The 17177-nt window shown below is 37.7% G+C and overlaps 1 protein-coding gene across 5 annotated transcripts in view; it reads right to left on the reverse strand.

Moving 5' to 3' along the window:
* DICER1 (dicer 1, ribonuclease III) overlaps positions 1-17177 on the reverse strand; it is a gene marked incomplete at its 5' end in the record, with an annotated part of 40314 nt that overhangs the window by 13783 nt on the left and 9354 nt on the right. For all 5 annotated transcript variants that reach the window (XM_079700473.1, XM_079700471.1, XM_079700470.1 and 2 more), the window contains 12 exons: positions 914-1089; positions 1526-1631; positions 1910-2092; positions 3085-3238; positions 3442-3655; positions 3888-4067; positions 5764-5903; positions 6576-6651; positions 7638-7770; positions 10611-10765; positions 11349-11591; positions 12823-12955. In XM_079700473.1, coding sequence (XP_079556599.1) covers positions 914-1089; positions 1526-1631; positions 1910-2092; positions 3085-3238; positions 3442-3655; positions 3888-4067; positions 5764-5903; positions 6576-6651; positions 7638-7770; positions 10611-10765; positions 11349-11591; positions 12823-12955 — 1893 coding nt within the window. The remainder of the gene's footprint in view (positions 1-913; positions 1090-1525; positions 1632-1909; positions 2093-3084; positions 3239-3441; positions 3656-3887; positions 4068-5763; positions 5904-6575; positions 6652-7637; positions 7771-10610; positions 10766-11348; positions 11592-12822; positions 12956-17177) is intronic.

A 17177-nucleotide genomic window follows, 5' to 3' on the forward strand; every position in this document is an offset into this window, starting at 1 on the left:
AGGTAACTAGCTGGGTAACCTGGGACAACTTACTTCACGTCTCTGTACCTCAGCTGCCACACCTGGAAGAGGAACTAACACCTCTTACGCCACAGGATCCTAACAATAAAATCATCTGACATGAGCTACAGCATTTAAGCCAGTGTCTGACGCTGTAGTAAGTACTCAATAAATGTAGGCGTGATCATTGCTATTATAAAGTTCCCCATTTCCTGAACCATCTTGGTCTTGCCAACTGGCTAATTTCTTTAGAATGCAGAGACTGACGGGTGAGAAGAAAATAACGAAGACAAAGGTCACACAGAGGCAATTGCTCTTTCATGTACATTTGATTTTGTAAAAAAGGAAGCGTCTTAGGGCCTCCCTGGTGGCGCAGTGGTTGAGAGTCCGCCTGCCGATGCAGGGGATACGGGTTCGTGCCCCGGTCTGGGAGGATCCCATATGCCGCGGAGCGGCTGGGCCCGTGAGCCATGGCCGCTGAGCCTGCGCATCCGGAGCCTGTGCTCCGCAACGGGAGAGACCACAACAGTGAGAGGCCCGCGTACCGCAAAAAAAAAAAAAAAAAAAAAAAAAAAAAAAAAAAAGGAAGCGTCTTAAAATGTCAGCAGTGGCAAACAATGGTTTTCATTTTCACTTTAACTGCCATCTCTGAAGGGGGAATGACTGTTTTTGACCTCAGGCTCTCCTCTCTGGCTGTAACTTCCCAAGAACTTTAGACTCATAGACCCAATGTATAGATTTTCACTTATGAGTCAAACGATGCATTTATTTCACGTATCAGATAGGCATCCATGTTTTCTTTCTAATCTTTTAAAAATTATTCTACATACAATTAAAATGTGAACTCAATTCCGCTCCTCTGCCAGCAGGACCTCATGAGCCGAGCTCTTCCTGGCCCACAGCACAGGCGTACCTAAAATCCACGGGCAGTGACCTCACTCCCACACCAGCGTCGCCGGCTGTCTGCGCTCTTAGCTCCTCTGCGGTCAAAAGGCAGTGAAGGCGATAAAGTATGCTGGGGAGACAAACCGCTTTTCTCCACAGTGATGCTGGAATTGGATGTATAGCACAGAGTTCTGGAACCAGTATCTTTGAGTAAGCAAAAATGGGATAAATATAAATTGTGGATAGACAAATAGAAAGCAAGCACACAAGAGAAGAAAAAATAAAACTTAAGACCAATTTCACTAATGAAGAAAGACAAAAATCATAAACACTAGCAAAAAATCTTAAAAATATTTTTTAAAATAATCCTTTAAGGAAAATGGGATTTAGCCTAGGATTTACATGGATGATTTCATGATATAATTGCTATCAGTGGATCAAGTATGAAAGCCAAACCTCTGACACTTACCAAAAAGACATTCAAATAGAAGTCAATACATCATATTAATTAAAGCCAAACAAAACCTAAGGGTTGGGCAACTTCCAAAAACCTCACAAATCACTCAATTCACTTGATAAAATAAAATTCAAACTTATCTTTCAAAACATTAAGTTATGCTAGTAACAATTAACTCACTACCTGTTTATTCTGCAGACTTTCCCATTTGGCTTTCCTCTTTTCAGCACTGCTTAGAGGAAGAGCTTTCCCCTTCTGATTCAAATGGCGAGGTGTCAAAAGATTCAGTCTATAAAAATTTCAAAATAATTTTATCAAACAGACAAAAACAAGTACACCCTCAAAGTGGTTCTAAAACTTCAGTGTGCGTACAAGTCACCTGAAGAGCTCATTTAAACTGCATACCGCTGTGCCACACTCTAGGCAACTCTGTGTGCAAAGGACCTCCTGAGTTCAGAGCCCACATACAGGTGGGCTGTGTGGACTGTGAACCTCCACATCTGCCTACTGACCTCTGGAAATAATGCCACAAGTAAAATCAAAATGTCACTTCTAGAGCTCCTTTACCTTGAAGATGTGTGGTCCACATCCAGCAGCGGCTGGTTGAGATTGGTCAGGTCAAGGTTATACTTTGTTTTATAATATTCTGCAAAAGTTTCATATTCAGGGGAAGGAAATTTACTCAGGGGGGTAAGATCAGTGTACACATCAGCTACATAAAATCGATGAGGCTGATCAAAATTGCGATATCTAAAAAGGAAAAACAATCAGTGACTTTCTGATTTAAATCAACTATTCTCAAAACACAACTGCTTTTAATACGGAAATGCAAATTATTTGATTTTAAAGAGTTCAAAAAGGTTAAAAATAAATAACATTAATGAAACTTCAATTCTAAATAATACATTTCAAGTGGATTTAAGACAAGAAGAACTATATTTAGATCAAGTAAAAACTGACTCCCCCTTTTCCCCTATCTTACTACTGTCCTTGTTCTAAATATCTATACTTTGATAACACATGAAAGCTAAATGGCACCTTTAAATATCTCTTAATTTCATCAGTATAAATAGTATAGAAAACTTTCAATATCTAAACAACCAAGTAAATACTTTGTATATTACTAACGCTAAACATGAAAGACACTTGCCACATAAAATGTATTACTGTGCCATTTATGATATTGATAGGTTGGTGTTAGCTAACATTTAAAATATGGCTTTGAAGTACACAAAGAAAAAAGAAAACAAAAACAAAAACAAAAACCAAAGACTGAATTGCAGCCAGTACTTTAATTCTTTAAAAAGTGCAATGTTTAATTTTATTGCTTAAAAACTCCATCCCCTAAATTTTTACAAAATAAGAAACAAAGCATAGTAATTTACTGTTTTCACTGAACTTAATAACACTATGCCTTTTAACAATTCTAATAAACTATTACTTACACCCAAATTCTTCAAGACTTTGGGGATTAAAAGGATGGACATTTTAAGAAGAAAGCCTATCAACATCATCCAGATGCTCTGACCTTCACAAAGGAAAATCCCTTCATCAACAGTGTTTTGGGTTTTGTTTTTTAAGTAAGTAAACTGGAGAGAACAGGTCCACCATGAAGAGATACCTGTATTTTCTGTTAGTAACATCAATGCCAAAGTCACAGGTCACTTACATTCCCCATATGAACAAGGGAATCTTCTGAAATGAAGTATCACCACCACTTAGGCTTCCACTTAAAATCTTACCTTGGAATGATAACTGCATCTTGGTAATCTTCTAATTTAAAAACAAAGGGAGTTTCTTTTGAATACTTTGTACTGGGAATGCCTATGCGAGCTTCAGATTTCTCAATATCTTCCATGAATTTAAAGTCAATGTCCAAAGTGCTGGAGTCATTAACTTAGGAAAGAAAAAGACCCTTTAGCTTGTTAAAAGACAATAATACAGGTAAGATCTTTACTCAAGCTATACATTCATTACATGTGTCTAATGCAGAGCTACCAAAGATATTTCTGTAGTATATACAATGAGCTCATTGTTAAGCAACAGTTTCACTTTTGAGCTAGTTTACAGAAACACTTTAGAGTCTGGGTCCTTCTTACCAACGTTAAGAGGTAGAACACAGTATGCTGAGTCAGCGTCTGTGGGTTTAAATTCTAGTGCAGGTTTTTCAAGCCGAAGAATATGTGAGAATATATACTGGTGAAGTCTTGTAATCAACTCAAGCATTTGTAGAGATAACGTGAAACCGGACTTCTTCAACTCAATAGATATGGTAACCTCTCCAGAGCGTGTGTACACAGGAAAGTGCGGAATCTTAACAAAAAGAAAAAGAACGCAGCCCCAAGGTTAGCAGATGTTTCAGTCCATTACAAACATTTAACTTCAGAAAAGGAATGGTGTTTTGTATCAGGGGAACAGAAGAGGTACCTTAATTTTAAAATATTAAACATTCTGAGGTCACAGAAGATAGTTACTTAAAGTAGCTTTTCCTTTTTAAAAAAAGAACAAGACAGTTCAACATAAACAGTTATTATGAAATGTCTACCTGAGGTATGGGTTTGGCTGTCAGTATTCCAAAGCATCTTGTGGTATCCTCAGGGGGATAAAGCTTCCGCCTTCTAAAGTTGAGTTCATCAGGTAAAGGTGTCGTTAGAACCATTCCTATCACATACAAGTAACAAGGCTGATCGGGCTTGGGGTAGCTATCCCTCAAACATTCTGGAATCTGGGATTGGAAAGAAAAATTAAGCATCAAGTTCAAGTGTATTAACCTCTTTTCCAGATGTTGGCAAGGTAACAAATTTATTCCTGGCTTTACTAAAAGCTGATGAGAGAAAACTGAGAAAATATCCAAGGCAGGAGACCTAATTTCTTAACCTCACTGGAGAGTGGGCACTTCTGGGTCTGCAAAAGTATATAAAACCATCAAACACTGCAGGGTCTTTCAACACAATACTGTGCATTTGATCTATTTCTTTTGACTGGAGAACAAACTCTTTTCTTTCTTGGGTTTCTTAGTCTTTACTCACTTGTAGAATACCAGAAAATAAAGGTAGCCAAATTTTTAAAATCCCATGTAATCCTGAAACTCAAAGATAACCTTTATTAACACTGTGATATACTGTATCGTCTTCCAGACTTTTTCTGGAATAAATGTATACATTCCAGAATAAATGTATATAAATATATACACATACATATTTTTCATTACAAATGGAATCACAAAACAAAGACTGTATCATAACCTGATTTTTATGTCCAGTTCCTACAATGAGAACATCTTTCAGGGTCAATACAAATCAGCATCATTTTTTAATGGCCATCTCATTGAAGGAGTAAACCATGACTTAAACTAAGATTGCTTCTAAACTTTCAATAATCATACAACCTCACCCAATAGTCTTGCAGTTTCTGAGGCTCAATAACATAAATAATTATGTCCACAGTTAAAAGGTACAGAAATGCTGGCTATGGGATAGTTATAGTTAATAGAATATCAGATAATACAGAATGCACCTATTAATTAAACAGGATGCAAAGCAGTACTATGCTTCTCAAAACACTTATTGGTGATAACATATGATGTCATATGAAACTAGTCCAGTAATCTAGGATAAATGTTAGAGCAGGAAAATGGGATATGAGGAAATAAGCATTTCAGAAAATCGGATAACTTAATTCATGATTTTTGAAAAACTGACATGATTTTGAATCTTGAAAATGCTTAGCTGGGCGCAAACTTTTTTAAAAAAGTAAAAACTCAATAAAACTGCAAAAATGAAACAAAAAAAATCATACATTTAGGCCAAGATTAAAGTACACAGCAAATTTTTGCTTCTGTTTGGGGTTTTTATAAGGTGAAAATATTGACAAATGTTTTTTAAGTAAGTACTTCAGCCCAGTATGGTTACAGCTAGAACTACGCCACAGATCCAGCTAGACACAATACATTGAAAAAACTAATTTTAACTCCAGTCAAGCCACATCCTAACTGTGCTTGCACCTGCTGGTGTGCCCCTCATCTGGATGGGCACTTGCCTGTTTTATCATACACACCCTCTATGTTTTAGCTCCAAACATAAGGTAAAGCAAGAACACTGACACTAAAGTGAATGAAACAAAGAACGTCTCTTTAAATGAAATTAACGCACTCTGGATAGAATCTGATAGATGAGCCCAGGAATCGTTTTAAGAAGAAAAACAAAAGCAATGTCTGAAATGAGAAAGAGTACACAGTGTACACATGACAGCAAAGGGGCTGATCTGAGAGAAGCTGTGAACGAGGGAGGGAAATGAGCTGAGATCCAGAGGGGGCAAAATTACAAGGGTTTTGGGAAGCCAAGCAAAGGAACCTGGACTTGATACAGCAAGAAATAAAGTCAGAAAGGCTAGATTTTTGCTCAGTTCTAACCAATACTAACTGCTTTTGGGTAGCACTGTCTTCGTTTTGTGGAGCCTGGTCTTCCTGGAACACTGGTCTCTTCTTCATCATGTAAATCAAGCTCTTCTTCGTATTTAACAGTCTCTTTCCCAACTGGCATCAAATGGTCATCCAGTTCGCCTAAGAAATTTAAGGAGAATTAACAAACAATCCTGATTTTGCCTCTCTAACTCATCAGTGAATAATCCAGAACAGCACTATGTTAGGAAGCAATTGGAAAAGTCATGAAAACTAAAGCATCTGTGCTTTTAAAAATACGAAAGTTATCAGATGTGATACTTAAAGCAAAGTCTATTTTGACATTTGTATATTCAGTACGATCAGGATTATAAATTCTGTTCTAAGATTAAAAAATAAAAACATGAACAGAAAAATAGCACACGTCATCCCTTTACAAATGCCACTGGAAAACGAGTCTTCCCATTTAAAAAAAAGTTTTAATTTGTACACTAACAGAGACTAATTTGAGACCGATACATTAAAACACAAAACACAAATGTTCATGATTCAACAGTTACTAGAAGACCTTTTTATGTACTTCTATACTGAAAAGAGGTCAGAAAATGGGAGCAAATAAATTGTAGCGGTTAAGCTGTGGAAAACAGAGCTCCTCCATCTTACACAGGATCTTCAGTTACATCACACTTACATCTATCTTCACCAAAGCACACCAAGAGCAACAAGTTCACAGCCCGCAAAATCCTTAGGCACCTATAAAGCCCTTGATGTGCTTTTGTTTTACAGTGTTTTTAACTTTATTTTTATTTACATGTGCCTTTCCAACACTCTTACCAATTTTGTGCAGTTTTTCACAGCAAATGAGAGCTACGACTCTTTCAGCCAATCGTATGCAGCTCATTGGGGGACCCTGAAAGTAACAAAAAAGGTGCCCATTATACATGCAAGAAGCTGTATTATCATTAGTGCATAAAACATGTATGAAACCTCTACCCCGAAATCTTTAAAGTTGAAATTTACCAGAACAAAGTTTCATTCTGAAAAACGTCAGCAAGTTTTAAAAAATCCTAATCTCCATAATTTGTAGAGCCATCTTTAAAAATCCTGCCCAGGGCTTCCCACGTGGCGCAGCGGTTCAGAATCCGCCTGCCAATGCAGGGGACACGGGTTCGAGCCCTGGGCCGGGAAGATCCCGCATGCTGCGGAGCAACTAAGCCCGTGCACCACAACTACTGAGCCTGTGCTCTACAGCCTGCGAGCCACAACTTCCGAGCCCGTGTGCCACAACTACTGAAGCCCATGCGCCTAGAGCCCGTGCTCTGCAACAAGAGAAGCCCCCACTCGCAGCAACTAGAGAAAGTCTGTGCGCAGCGACGAAGACCCAACGCAGCCAAAAATAAATTAATTAATTAATTATTTTAAAAAAAGCCTGCCCAGTAAAACCTACATAGTTATAACTAAGATTTTACAATTTTGATGAATTTAAATTTTAGTAAGAATTTAATATATCAGTATTGAGACTAAGGATAGCAGTTACACAAAGGCTGATTTTCAAGTCAACAACAAAATAACTAGAGCAACCCAGCTGCATTTAATGAATTCTGTGTCACTATAAGTATCTAAGCCACAGCTCAATGATTCTGCCAGAAATGTTTATAGTAGTAAGATCTTAAAGGAAACTTCAGAGGTCATCTAATCTAATTCTGGGAGTCTACAAATTATATAGTCTATTGAAGATTTGAACATATAGTTGACTACAAAAGAGATTTACAAATTTACTTTTTAAAGTAGATTTAAAGCCAAATTTACCTGTAACTTGAATAGCCTTAGAGAAGCTGAAAACAAATCCATTAATGACATATTTTAAGGCACAATCATTTCTTTTTCTAAACTTACAACAATGGAGGCTCGAAGAGGTGAGTTAATTGGCAGATAAAGAGTTGAATAAAATGTACCATCAGGCAACTCTCGGGTTCTACATTTAGGAGCCAGGTGAGTAAACGGATCACTTGGTAATCTAGCACAGTATCTGTGAAGAAAAAGAAATTCTGATGCTGAGTCTACAACTGAGAAACAGAGGAAAAAATTTTTACTGATATTCACATTCTAAAGTTTGGTTTTTTTATGCCCCTCTTCCCCTCTACTGGATTGGTATTTATATGTGGAGTCTGAGCTTCACTGCTTCAAACTTTCAATAAGATGGAACAGTACATTTATATACATAATGGAACGTTCTGCAATGATGTTCTTTCTGTATCTGTGCTGTCTGACAGGGAGGCCACTGAGCACGTGCAATGTGGCAAGGGCAGCTAAGGAACTAAATTTTTTACTTTATTTAATTTTCACTAAAATTGAAATTTGAATATAAATAGCCATATACGTCTAGTGCTATGTCTGGACTGTGCAGAAAGTATTGTTCAGAATCCGTTAAGGGAATAAACTGCCAGTGTTTGTTCCTTAATGATCTTACATTTGCCCCCAACTACTGGGGTCTACGCAAGGAAGGCATCAGAAGCGGGCCCAGTGTTCACACAAAGGAGGGCAGCAGAACAAGACGACCACCCAGCGGCAGCACAAGGAGAGCACTGCAAGCAGGGCAAGAAGCCAGCCTCGAGGGAGCTGGGGCCCAAGTCAGGAGGGTGCTGGGACAGGAAGCCAACCCAGTAGGGGCCAGGACGCATGCAAGGAGGGCAGCGGAATGGGCAGCAACCCTGCAAGGTCCGGACCTGTGCAATGAGGGCACCTAAACATGGCGGCAGCCCTGCAGACTGCTACATATAGGGAGACTGAACAGTCAAGTAATTATTTTGAGGACAATGGGAATTTGATTCCTCACTATTAAAAAAGCCAGGAACAAAGATGGAAAAAAGGGAAGCTAGAATAAACCCTCTGGTGTCATACTAAAAAATGGAGTTAACAGCAGACAGGTAGTCAGGTACAGAAATAACTACAAACGTGTATTTATACAAATGTTTATATAAACGTGTATGTGAATAGGTATAAACATTTTCTAGCTCCATCTACTAAACAGCCTGGTAGCAGTAATACTCCGGAGGCAGTGAACACACCGAGTGCGCAGATCTTGGTTTCTAAACACGACTCATTCTCCACTAAAAGGAACTAGGACCTTTTGGAGAAATAGCCAATATCTAGGCTGGGGCAGGGAAATTATGAGTCTAGAACATCTTAGTGTGCCATAAAATACAGAAATGTTCAAAGAATAATGGTGACATGTTAAAAAGACATAGAAGCTAGAATGAAGGGGCCCCCACCAGCCAAATTTTACACAATTTTAACAACAAAATAAATGATAGTAAAATGACTATAAATGACTGAATAAAACAGGAGCCCATTAATTCACATTGGATAAAAAAATAAAAGGGGGCTTCCCCGGTGGCGCAGTGGTTGAGAGTCCGCCTGCCAATGCAGGGGACGCGGGTTCGTGCCCCGGTCCGGGAGGATCCCACATGCCGCGGAGCGGGTGGGCCCGTGAGCCATGGCCGCTGAGCCTGCGCGTCTGGAGCCTTGCTCCGCAACGGGAGAGGCCACAACAGTGAGAGGCCCACGTACCGCAAAAAAAAAAAAAAAAAAAAAAATATATATATATATATATATATATAAAATAAAAGGAACAAATAAACGGAGAGAAGAGAAAGCTCTTCCTCACAGTAAAATGACAATAAATACAGAAAAAATAATGCAATCGGAAAACCACCATTTTGCAGACATCACAGAAATAATCAATTCAGGCAAGAAATATCAATTGAGTACTGACACTGATGGGTGAAACTGGGAAGAGGAATAAATTTCATATAATCTCAAAATATCTCCCCATGAAATAGTCACTAATTATAAAGGGGAAAAAGGCAACTTTACAGTAGAGAAAGCGGGCAGACCTTACGTAAGTGATCAAAGTCACCACCATAGTAAGAGGACAAATAAACACTGAGTGACCCCGTTAGAGAGAATGAAAGGAACGCAGCATCACTTCCATGATATGCTGGCCGAAAACACATAACCTGGGTCTAATCATGAGAAAATATCAAATAAACCCAAATTGAGAAATGACTGGCCTGTCATCTTCCGAAGTTTCAAGGTCATTAAAGTCAAGGAAAGACTGAAGAATGGTTCCAGGTTGAAGGAGACCAGAGAGATGAGGAAAATGGGTACAACCCACGATCCTGGACTGGACCCTTTCACTCCAAGAACATTCTTGTGAAACTTGAATGGGTCTCTCTGGGTAAAGGGTATATGTGAGTTCTCTGTAGTACTCTTGCAATATTTTAAAGTCTAAAATTGTTTCAAAATAAAAAGTTAAAAAGAAAATCTTATGTTTTCTGCTCCTTTATTTTGCCTCTGCACAAAATTTATCCTGCTACATAATCCAGCTAGGTATCTGCTTTTCTTAGTTCTTGGAAATGTTATCACCAACTCAGGACAATGTAAAACAGAACATACTCAAAAAAAAAAAAAAAAAAGTTAATTTATCATAATCTTCCGTTACTGCTAATGGAAAATTCAATATCCACCAACATTCATGACACAAAACAAGTTTCAAGATTTATAAAAGAAGAGTGAGTGTTGCAAAATTAATTTCAATCTAATTAAAATACAGATGCCTTCATTATGTCAGCCTTGCCAATGAGAACTAAACATTTATTACTATGCAACACTGGTTTTGCCTTCTGACAAAAAAGAACAATGAACAAAAAAAAGCAACTTCTTTTCCTTCTCTCATCAAAGTATCACAGGCCCTAAGTAGAAAGATTGGTGATTGTTTGCAAAAAGTAAACGACACAATATTTATAGGTTTAGACTTAAATCTAGCAATTCTCACAGGCTTTCCATGCAAATGATTTGATGCCATACCTATTGATGTGTCCAATGGCCGTGTTGATTGTGACTCGTGGACCACCATCATCGGGCCTCAACACATATGGTGGGAAAACATCATCATCATCCACAACAGGCTCAATGTCAGTCTCACCGGTATCAACTGACTTGGAACATTTGTTTCTCAAGATCTGAACATTTTAAAAACAGAATTTATGAGAACAGATGCTTTTTCTGCCATTAGTTGTCTGCTTCTGTACCTACAGAAAAAGCTCTCTTGACATGAAACATTTCTCCTAAATACACTTCAATACTCCACAGTTGCCTGCTGCTGAAAATTTCTCCTAATTAATCCTTTCCAGCTCCAATCACGTGGAGAAGTTCCCCATACAGGTAACAAGGCTTAAAAGGTACTGTACTTACCTACCTACACACACACACACACACACACACACACACACACACACACACAAGTGATCCCCAGTCTTTCATGAGTATAGGGGCTATGTCATCACTCTCAAATCACTGTGCATCTCAAACAATCAACTGTTACTACACTGTCCACATAAACAGTACACTTTCCAGGTCTTCTTCCCCAATAATCCATATGACCATTTTCACTGCTATTTGACTGTAAAATACTGCTGGCTCTGTGTAATTACCCTCAACTTTCTAATAGTGTACACACTGCACAGCTCTGTTGAGACTATTCTCTGAAGATAAAACTATTTCTAAACACATAAAAACAACTTAAAGGTAACACATGACTCTTACCTTTTCAATAGCTTTGTATGTTTTCAGGTCCTCTTCAAAACTTTTTATTTTGTCTGTATCTGCTAACATTACATAGTTAGAGATCGGTGCCCTTGCTCTTCCCTTAGATTGAACATAGGATCGATACTCTGTGGGCAGATCAAAACGAACCACCAAGTTGCATTTCGGTATGTCAACACCCTCCTCCACAATACTTGTTGCAATAAGCAGGTTGGTTTCATGTGCTCGAAACTTCCTAAGTACCTGAAAAAAATCCACCAAGGATAGCAATTCTAAGAAATTTTCCAAAGAAAACAATGTAGTAAAATTAAGGGACAACTGTCATTTCTGACAATACTCTGAGCACGCTTAGTCCAGGCCAGGCTAAAGAGGATGACAACATCACACAAAAGTCGAGACGCATGAACACATGACATTTTCAACTGAACATGACTTGAAAAACAAAGTGCCTTTCTATTTCACAGAAGCACCCACGGACAAATCACAGCCTTCAAGAGGAAGGCGCTGGTTTCTTTAATAACCAAAGTGACCAAACGAATCCACTTCTGGAGTCCTGTTGCTATTCTGAGCCTCCGTAATGGGATCTTATGGCTGTGAGTTTGTGCCAACATCCCTCCAAAGATGTCAAAACTCTTTCACTAAAATCCCTAAATCACTTGGAATTAAAAATTACAAGCAAAGCATTACTTATTTTCTGGCATCTTGGGACACATTTAAGGGATCAGAAATGATTTTTTTTTTAAGTGAAAAATTTTTTCATCCTAGATTTAAGGTAACATCATTTCCCAATCCAGAATAAGTTAAATACGAAAGTAAGTTGGGTTTTAGACTGATCTGTCAGACTCTGGCTATTAGACTCCCCAAACTTGGAATATTATCAGAGCTATCACATAGAAATGACTTCAACGTGAATTATTCTGCTACTTTTAAGTTAAATAACAAATTTTAAATAAAAAGTTTTTATTTGCAAGCTGGAACACTATATTAAGTTTTAGCATCTTTACAATGCTATTTCCTATATCAAAATCTTAAAAAGCATGAAAAAAATTAGGCCAAAATCTTTAAAATATATTGTTATTTTTAAAGGATTCAACCAAGGCAGGACTTTAAGTAGAAAACAAAACACTTTCTAGGAAAAAATTTCAGTTTGTTGCTTCAGAGTCGTATGGAGTCAACAGGAGTTAAGTTTACACAAGCTTTCTTTTTCTATAAAATGCAGTTGTGTGCCATCAGCCCAATAAAGGAAAACAAAATGGGTGATGGCAATTAAGACACAGAACTGATTTTCCAGATAGATTCTCAACGTATGAATCACTATACAGCTACCGCAAAGGAGACGGCTAGTTTCTATATGAATGAGTACTCTATATTACAAAAAAACTGCAGAGGAACTATAAAGAAAGGAAGTTTCTATGGGCAAAGTTTGTATATGTTCTGAAAATTGTTATTGTACAATTATTTGAACTTAGGTTACCTCTTCCTGTTTTCTGAATTCTGCTTCCATCTGTTTGTTACGAGGCTGATTCTTTCCAATGCCATGTCCAGTTATAAAATTGCTGCTGATGTAAGCCAGCTCTGGATCTTGTTTGCCAGCTTCCTTTATCAATCTAAGAAAATTATATACATTTGGAAGTTAAGCACTGCTGAGGGAAAAAAATTTAAACTTTTGTTTGTAAGGTCTCCCTTAAAATGGAAATACATATCCTTTTGCCAACATACCTAACAAAACAGTCTTGGTATTTTTTTTTTCAACTAGCTTAAAAAGAAATCACTGCCGCTCTTCTCTGCGTCCATCTGTGGACCAAATACTTATAACACCAAATACAGGGCTGATTTACACTGATGAATGAAATGGTCACAGTCCCTCAAACTTTCTAATTTGGCAGTGATGACCTTCATAGGAATGTGGCCCAGGAGGGGACAGCACTAGGCAAAGAGAAACATGGATTCCTCATGTATTTTGGCTTTAGTCCAAGTCTTATAATGAAAAAACCACACATACTCTTTCTCAACACACTTCCCTAAGCACCCACACAACTTGCAGCAATGGTCATGCCCTTGTCTCCACGGCCAAACTTACGCAAAGTACCAAATACCCCAAAGGAATACTTCATTCTCCTCTGCATGTAGTAAGAGAGTTCCAGCTGTGCATGAAAAGAAGTGCATTATTTCTTTTAGTTTTTCCCCAGCACCCTGTACCACTGGAAGCACAGCTCTAGGGAAAGGGATGCCTCCATCCACCGCTAAGCACCTCCACTCCCAACGCTCATGTCCCTGGGCAGGCCGCTGACCACAGTTCTGCATAAAAGGCCACTGAGCTTCGGCACTGCAAGGCCAAGAGAGCTCCCACCCCATCCTGTCAGGAGAGAGCACATGCTCCAGAGCTCATCCCCCTTTCTGCCTGCACCTCTGTATTAACCCAGAAAGCTTGTCCCCTCAGACGGGCCCTCCACTAAGAAACGGAAAAGAGCTACAGGACGGGCTCACATTACATGGGTGCAGAAGGTTAACAGTTAGTGTTGCCATTACAGCTATTTTGGAAACATTCACATTCAAAAACTCAGCACACAGGATAAATGGTTCCACACCTGACCTAAGCGATTCCATATGGTTCTTCTGAAGTCATACAACATAGTATAAATTCCTAATAGAAAATTGCATTTTTAAGTCAAACCATTCTTTTTTTTTTTTTCCCCCAATAAGTACATGAAACAGGCTAATATCAAAGCCCTGGAAGAAACCTTGAAGGGCCATCTAGAATATCTTCCTGCCTCCAAATCAGTAAAACACTTATGTGTCTAGGTTAGTTTTAGAGTCTGCTCTATAGTTTAAGTACTTAAAAAGTTCAAAATCAGAAACTTCTTTAATATGTTCCAAGATTCATTTAGTTATTATAAACTTATGATATCAGTAACAGAAAACAGTGCTTCATGCAAACAGCATGCCCCAAAATCTAAAATATGAAATTAATTATCTTAGAAATAATATATACTTCCAAATTTTAGTTTACGTAAATTAGCATCAATTTCAACATAAAAGAGGTTTAAAAAAATGCATTTCAAGTTACTCCTAATTAGGTAAACAATGTATTTTAATTTGACTAAAAAAATAAATCTGGTAGACTTCACTAGCTGAGAAACAGAAGCACTACAAGTAAATTTATTTCTCCTTAATGAGACTCTCACCAGTACTGCCAGGAAGAGAAGAAACAATGTGCACATTAATAAAAAAAAAAAAATCTCTTGTAAGCAATAGTTGAATTCTATATACCTACGCTGATAATGTTTAAAGAGAAAAATTTCTCTATCAGATAAATTTAAGGAATCCCTGCAAAGTTATGGGCTTCCAGAGAAACAAAACAAGGTCTACTGTTGTCAGGGAGCTTGTTACTGAGTAACACACACTGCCTAGAGATTTCACAGCACCACAGAATTGCTGGGACAGAGTCTTATTTGTTTCTTTTAATTTTATACTGAGTTTATGTGAGTTGTTCCACAAGCAAGCTGTTTGATAAAGAATGCTGTTCTCTAGTGCACAGAGCTTCTCAAACAATCTATAGCAAAGAACTGGTTATTTTTTTCCTAATTTCAAACTCATCTGAAACCAAAATTTTTGTAAAATTCCACAAAAATTAACTACTAAGAAAATGTAACTTTAAAAGCATCAAAATTCAATGGCCAATTGTATAACATTCAGCAGACATAAAAAACTAAGAGTTTATGAATATAACTGTATTAGATTCAGCAGACATAACTTACTCTTAAAACTAAGAGTTTATGCTTACCCTCAATCTCTGTATCTTACTCAACGCAGCTGGCACAGACCCACAAGTCACAGTGCATGTGTGTGCATACAGCCTCCCCAAGTACAATGTCAGGTGGTAAGACTGCCATTTTTATATACAGTGTCTCTTATTAACAACCCAGTAAGAGAGGGAGGTATTATTACTATTTTATAGATGAAGATGCTGAGACTTTAAAAAGTTAAATAACTTGCACAAAACATACACCTATAAAGTGAGTAGAAATAAAAGGAACCAGGGCTCCTTGGAGAAATGGCTGATCCTATGCAAGAAAAATACAAGATGAGCCTGGAACATCTTGTAGTGCCAGAAAGTTTGGAAGTGTTCAAAAAACAAAAGGATGAGGGCATGTCAAAGGGACACAGGAGCGAACCTCAAACAGCCCCCAATGGCCCAGGGTGGAACAACTTGTACAAAAAAAAAAAAAAAAAAACTAGCATCAGATTATAACCGAAGTATAAAATAAACAAACACGAGTTCATAATGATAAAAGAACATGATTCGACAAAGATAAACAGATAAATAGGATAAAAGAGACACACTTTCCTACAGAAGAATTTCTGTAACATACATATATTAGCCCCTCTCCAGGAATGAAGTTGAATCTCTCCCTCCCCAGGATAAACTAGATTTGGTGACTTGCTTCCAAAGAATTAAGTAAGAAAAGAGAAAAACAATAACTTTGCAGTGGAGAAAACTGGCAAACGCAATCATAATCACATGATGAAGTTTAACATCACCAGTGATGTTCCGTGTTAATACCATGAATCCCTCTGAGACGAAGTGACCAGAAGGGCACTTCCCATCTGTAGTATTCTTCCAAATCCTAAAACCCAGTGTAATCCTGAGAAAAACATCAGACAAATTCAAACTGAGAGGCTTTCTACAAACCACCTGACCAGTACTCCTCAAGAGTATCAAAGTCATCAAAAACAAGGAACGAAGAAGACGCTGTAACAGACCAAAGGAAATTAGGGAAATATAACAACTAAATGAACTCTGGTACACCTTGGATTAAAAAGAGGACATTAACAGGGATTTCCCTGGTGGTCCAGTGGGTAAGACTCTGCGCTCCCAATGCAGGGGCCTGGGTTCAATCCCTGGTCAGGGAACTAGATCCCACATGCATGCCGCAGCTAAAGATCCTGCATGCTGCAACAAAGATACCATGTACTGCAGCTAAGACCCAGTGCAGCCTAAATAAATAAATATATATATATATATATATATATATATATATATATATATATATATATATATATATATATATATATATATATATATATATTTTAAAAGAGGACATGGAAAAACTGGTGAAAGTCACACAATACTAGTAAATTACACAGTGAAAAGAGCTCTAGACTTGGAGAGTGGAAACCACCTTCTGCCACTTGATACTTCATCATTTTAGGAGGTCACAAACTGAGTGTTATTTTCCTCATCTATGATATAGTAAAAACATCTACCTTCTTCCCTCATGGACTGTTCTGAAATTTTAAAAAATATATAAAGGTAAATCATAAATGATAAAGCCCTAAACACAAAAGGCAAAAGAAAAACTATAAACAGAAGACTGTACACATACTACATTATATATATAGAAGTAGCTGTGATTTATTTTTTTAATTAGGAGAGTAGAAAACTGCCTGTGTATTACAATAGCTTGTACTCCCATGAAACTGTTCACTGAAGATGGGTTTTTCCTCCCATTAAACTGATGGAAGGAAAGAATCTGGATTTCAGGAAGTTTTTCTAAGCTTATTAAAAAGCTTACCGGGACAAGACCTCTATTGTATATTTAATTAGCTGCCCATAAAGCCAAGCCTCAAACCGCTCCTGATTCATCATCCAACACTGAATTCCAGCCACATTTTATGAAAGTTGATCACAACTAATCTGATCCTCAAAGTCAACAGGAAGTAACATTGACTTCTGATAAACCTTTTCAGGCTAATATTCTTGCAGTGAAAGCGGGTACATCTCTACACTTAAAAATGCATGCAGAAAAGCGGGGAGAGGAAGAAAAT

This window comes from Hyperoodon ampullatus, assembly GCF_949752795.1.
Source record: "Hyperoodon ampullatus genome assembly, chromosome: 3".
NCBI classification, from domain to species: Eukaryota; Metazoa; Chordata; class Mammalia; order Artiodactyla; family Ziphiidae; genus Hyperoodon; species Hyperoodon ampullatus.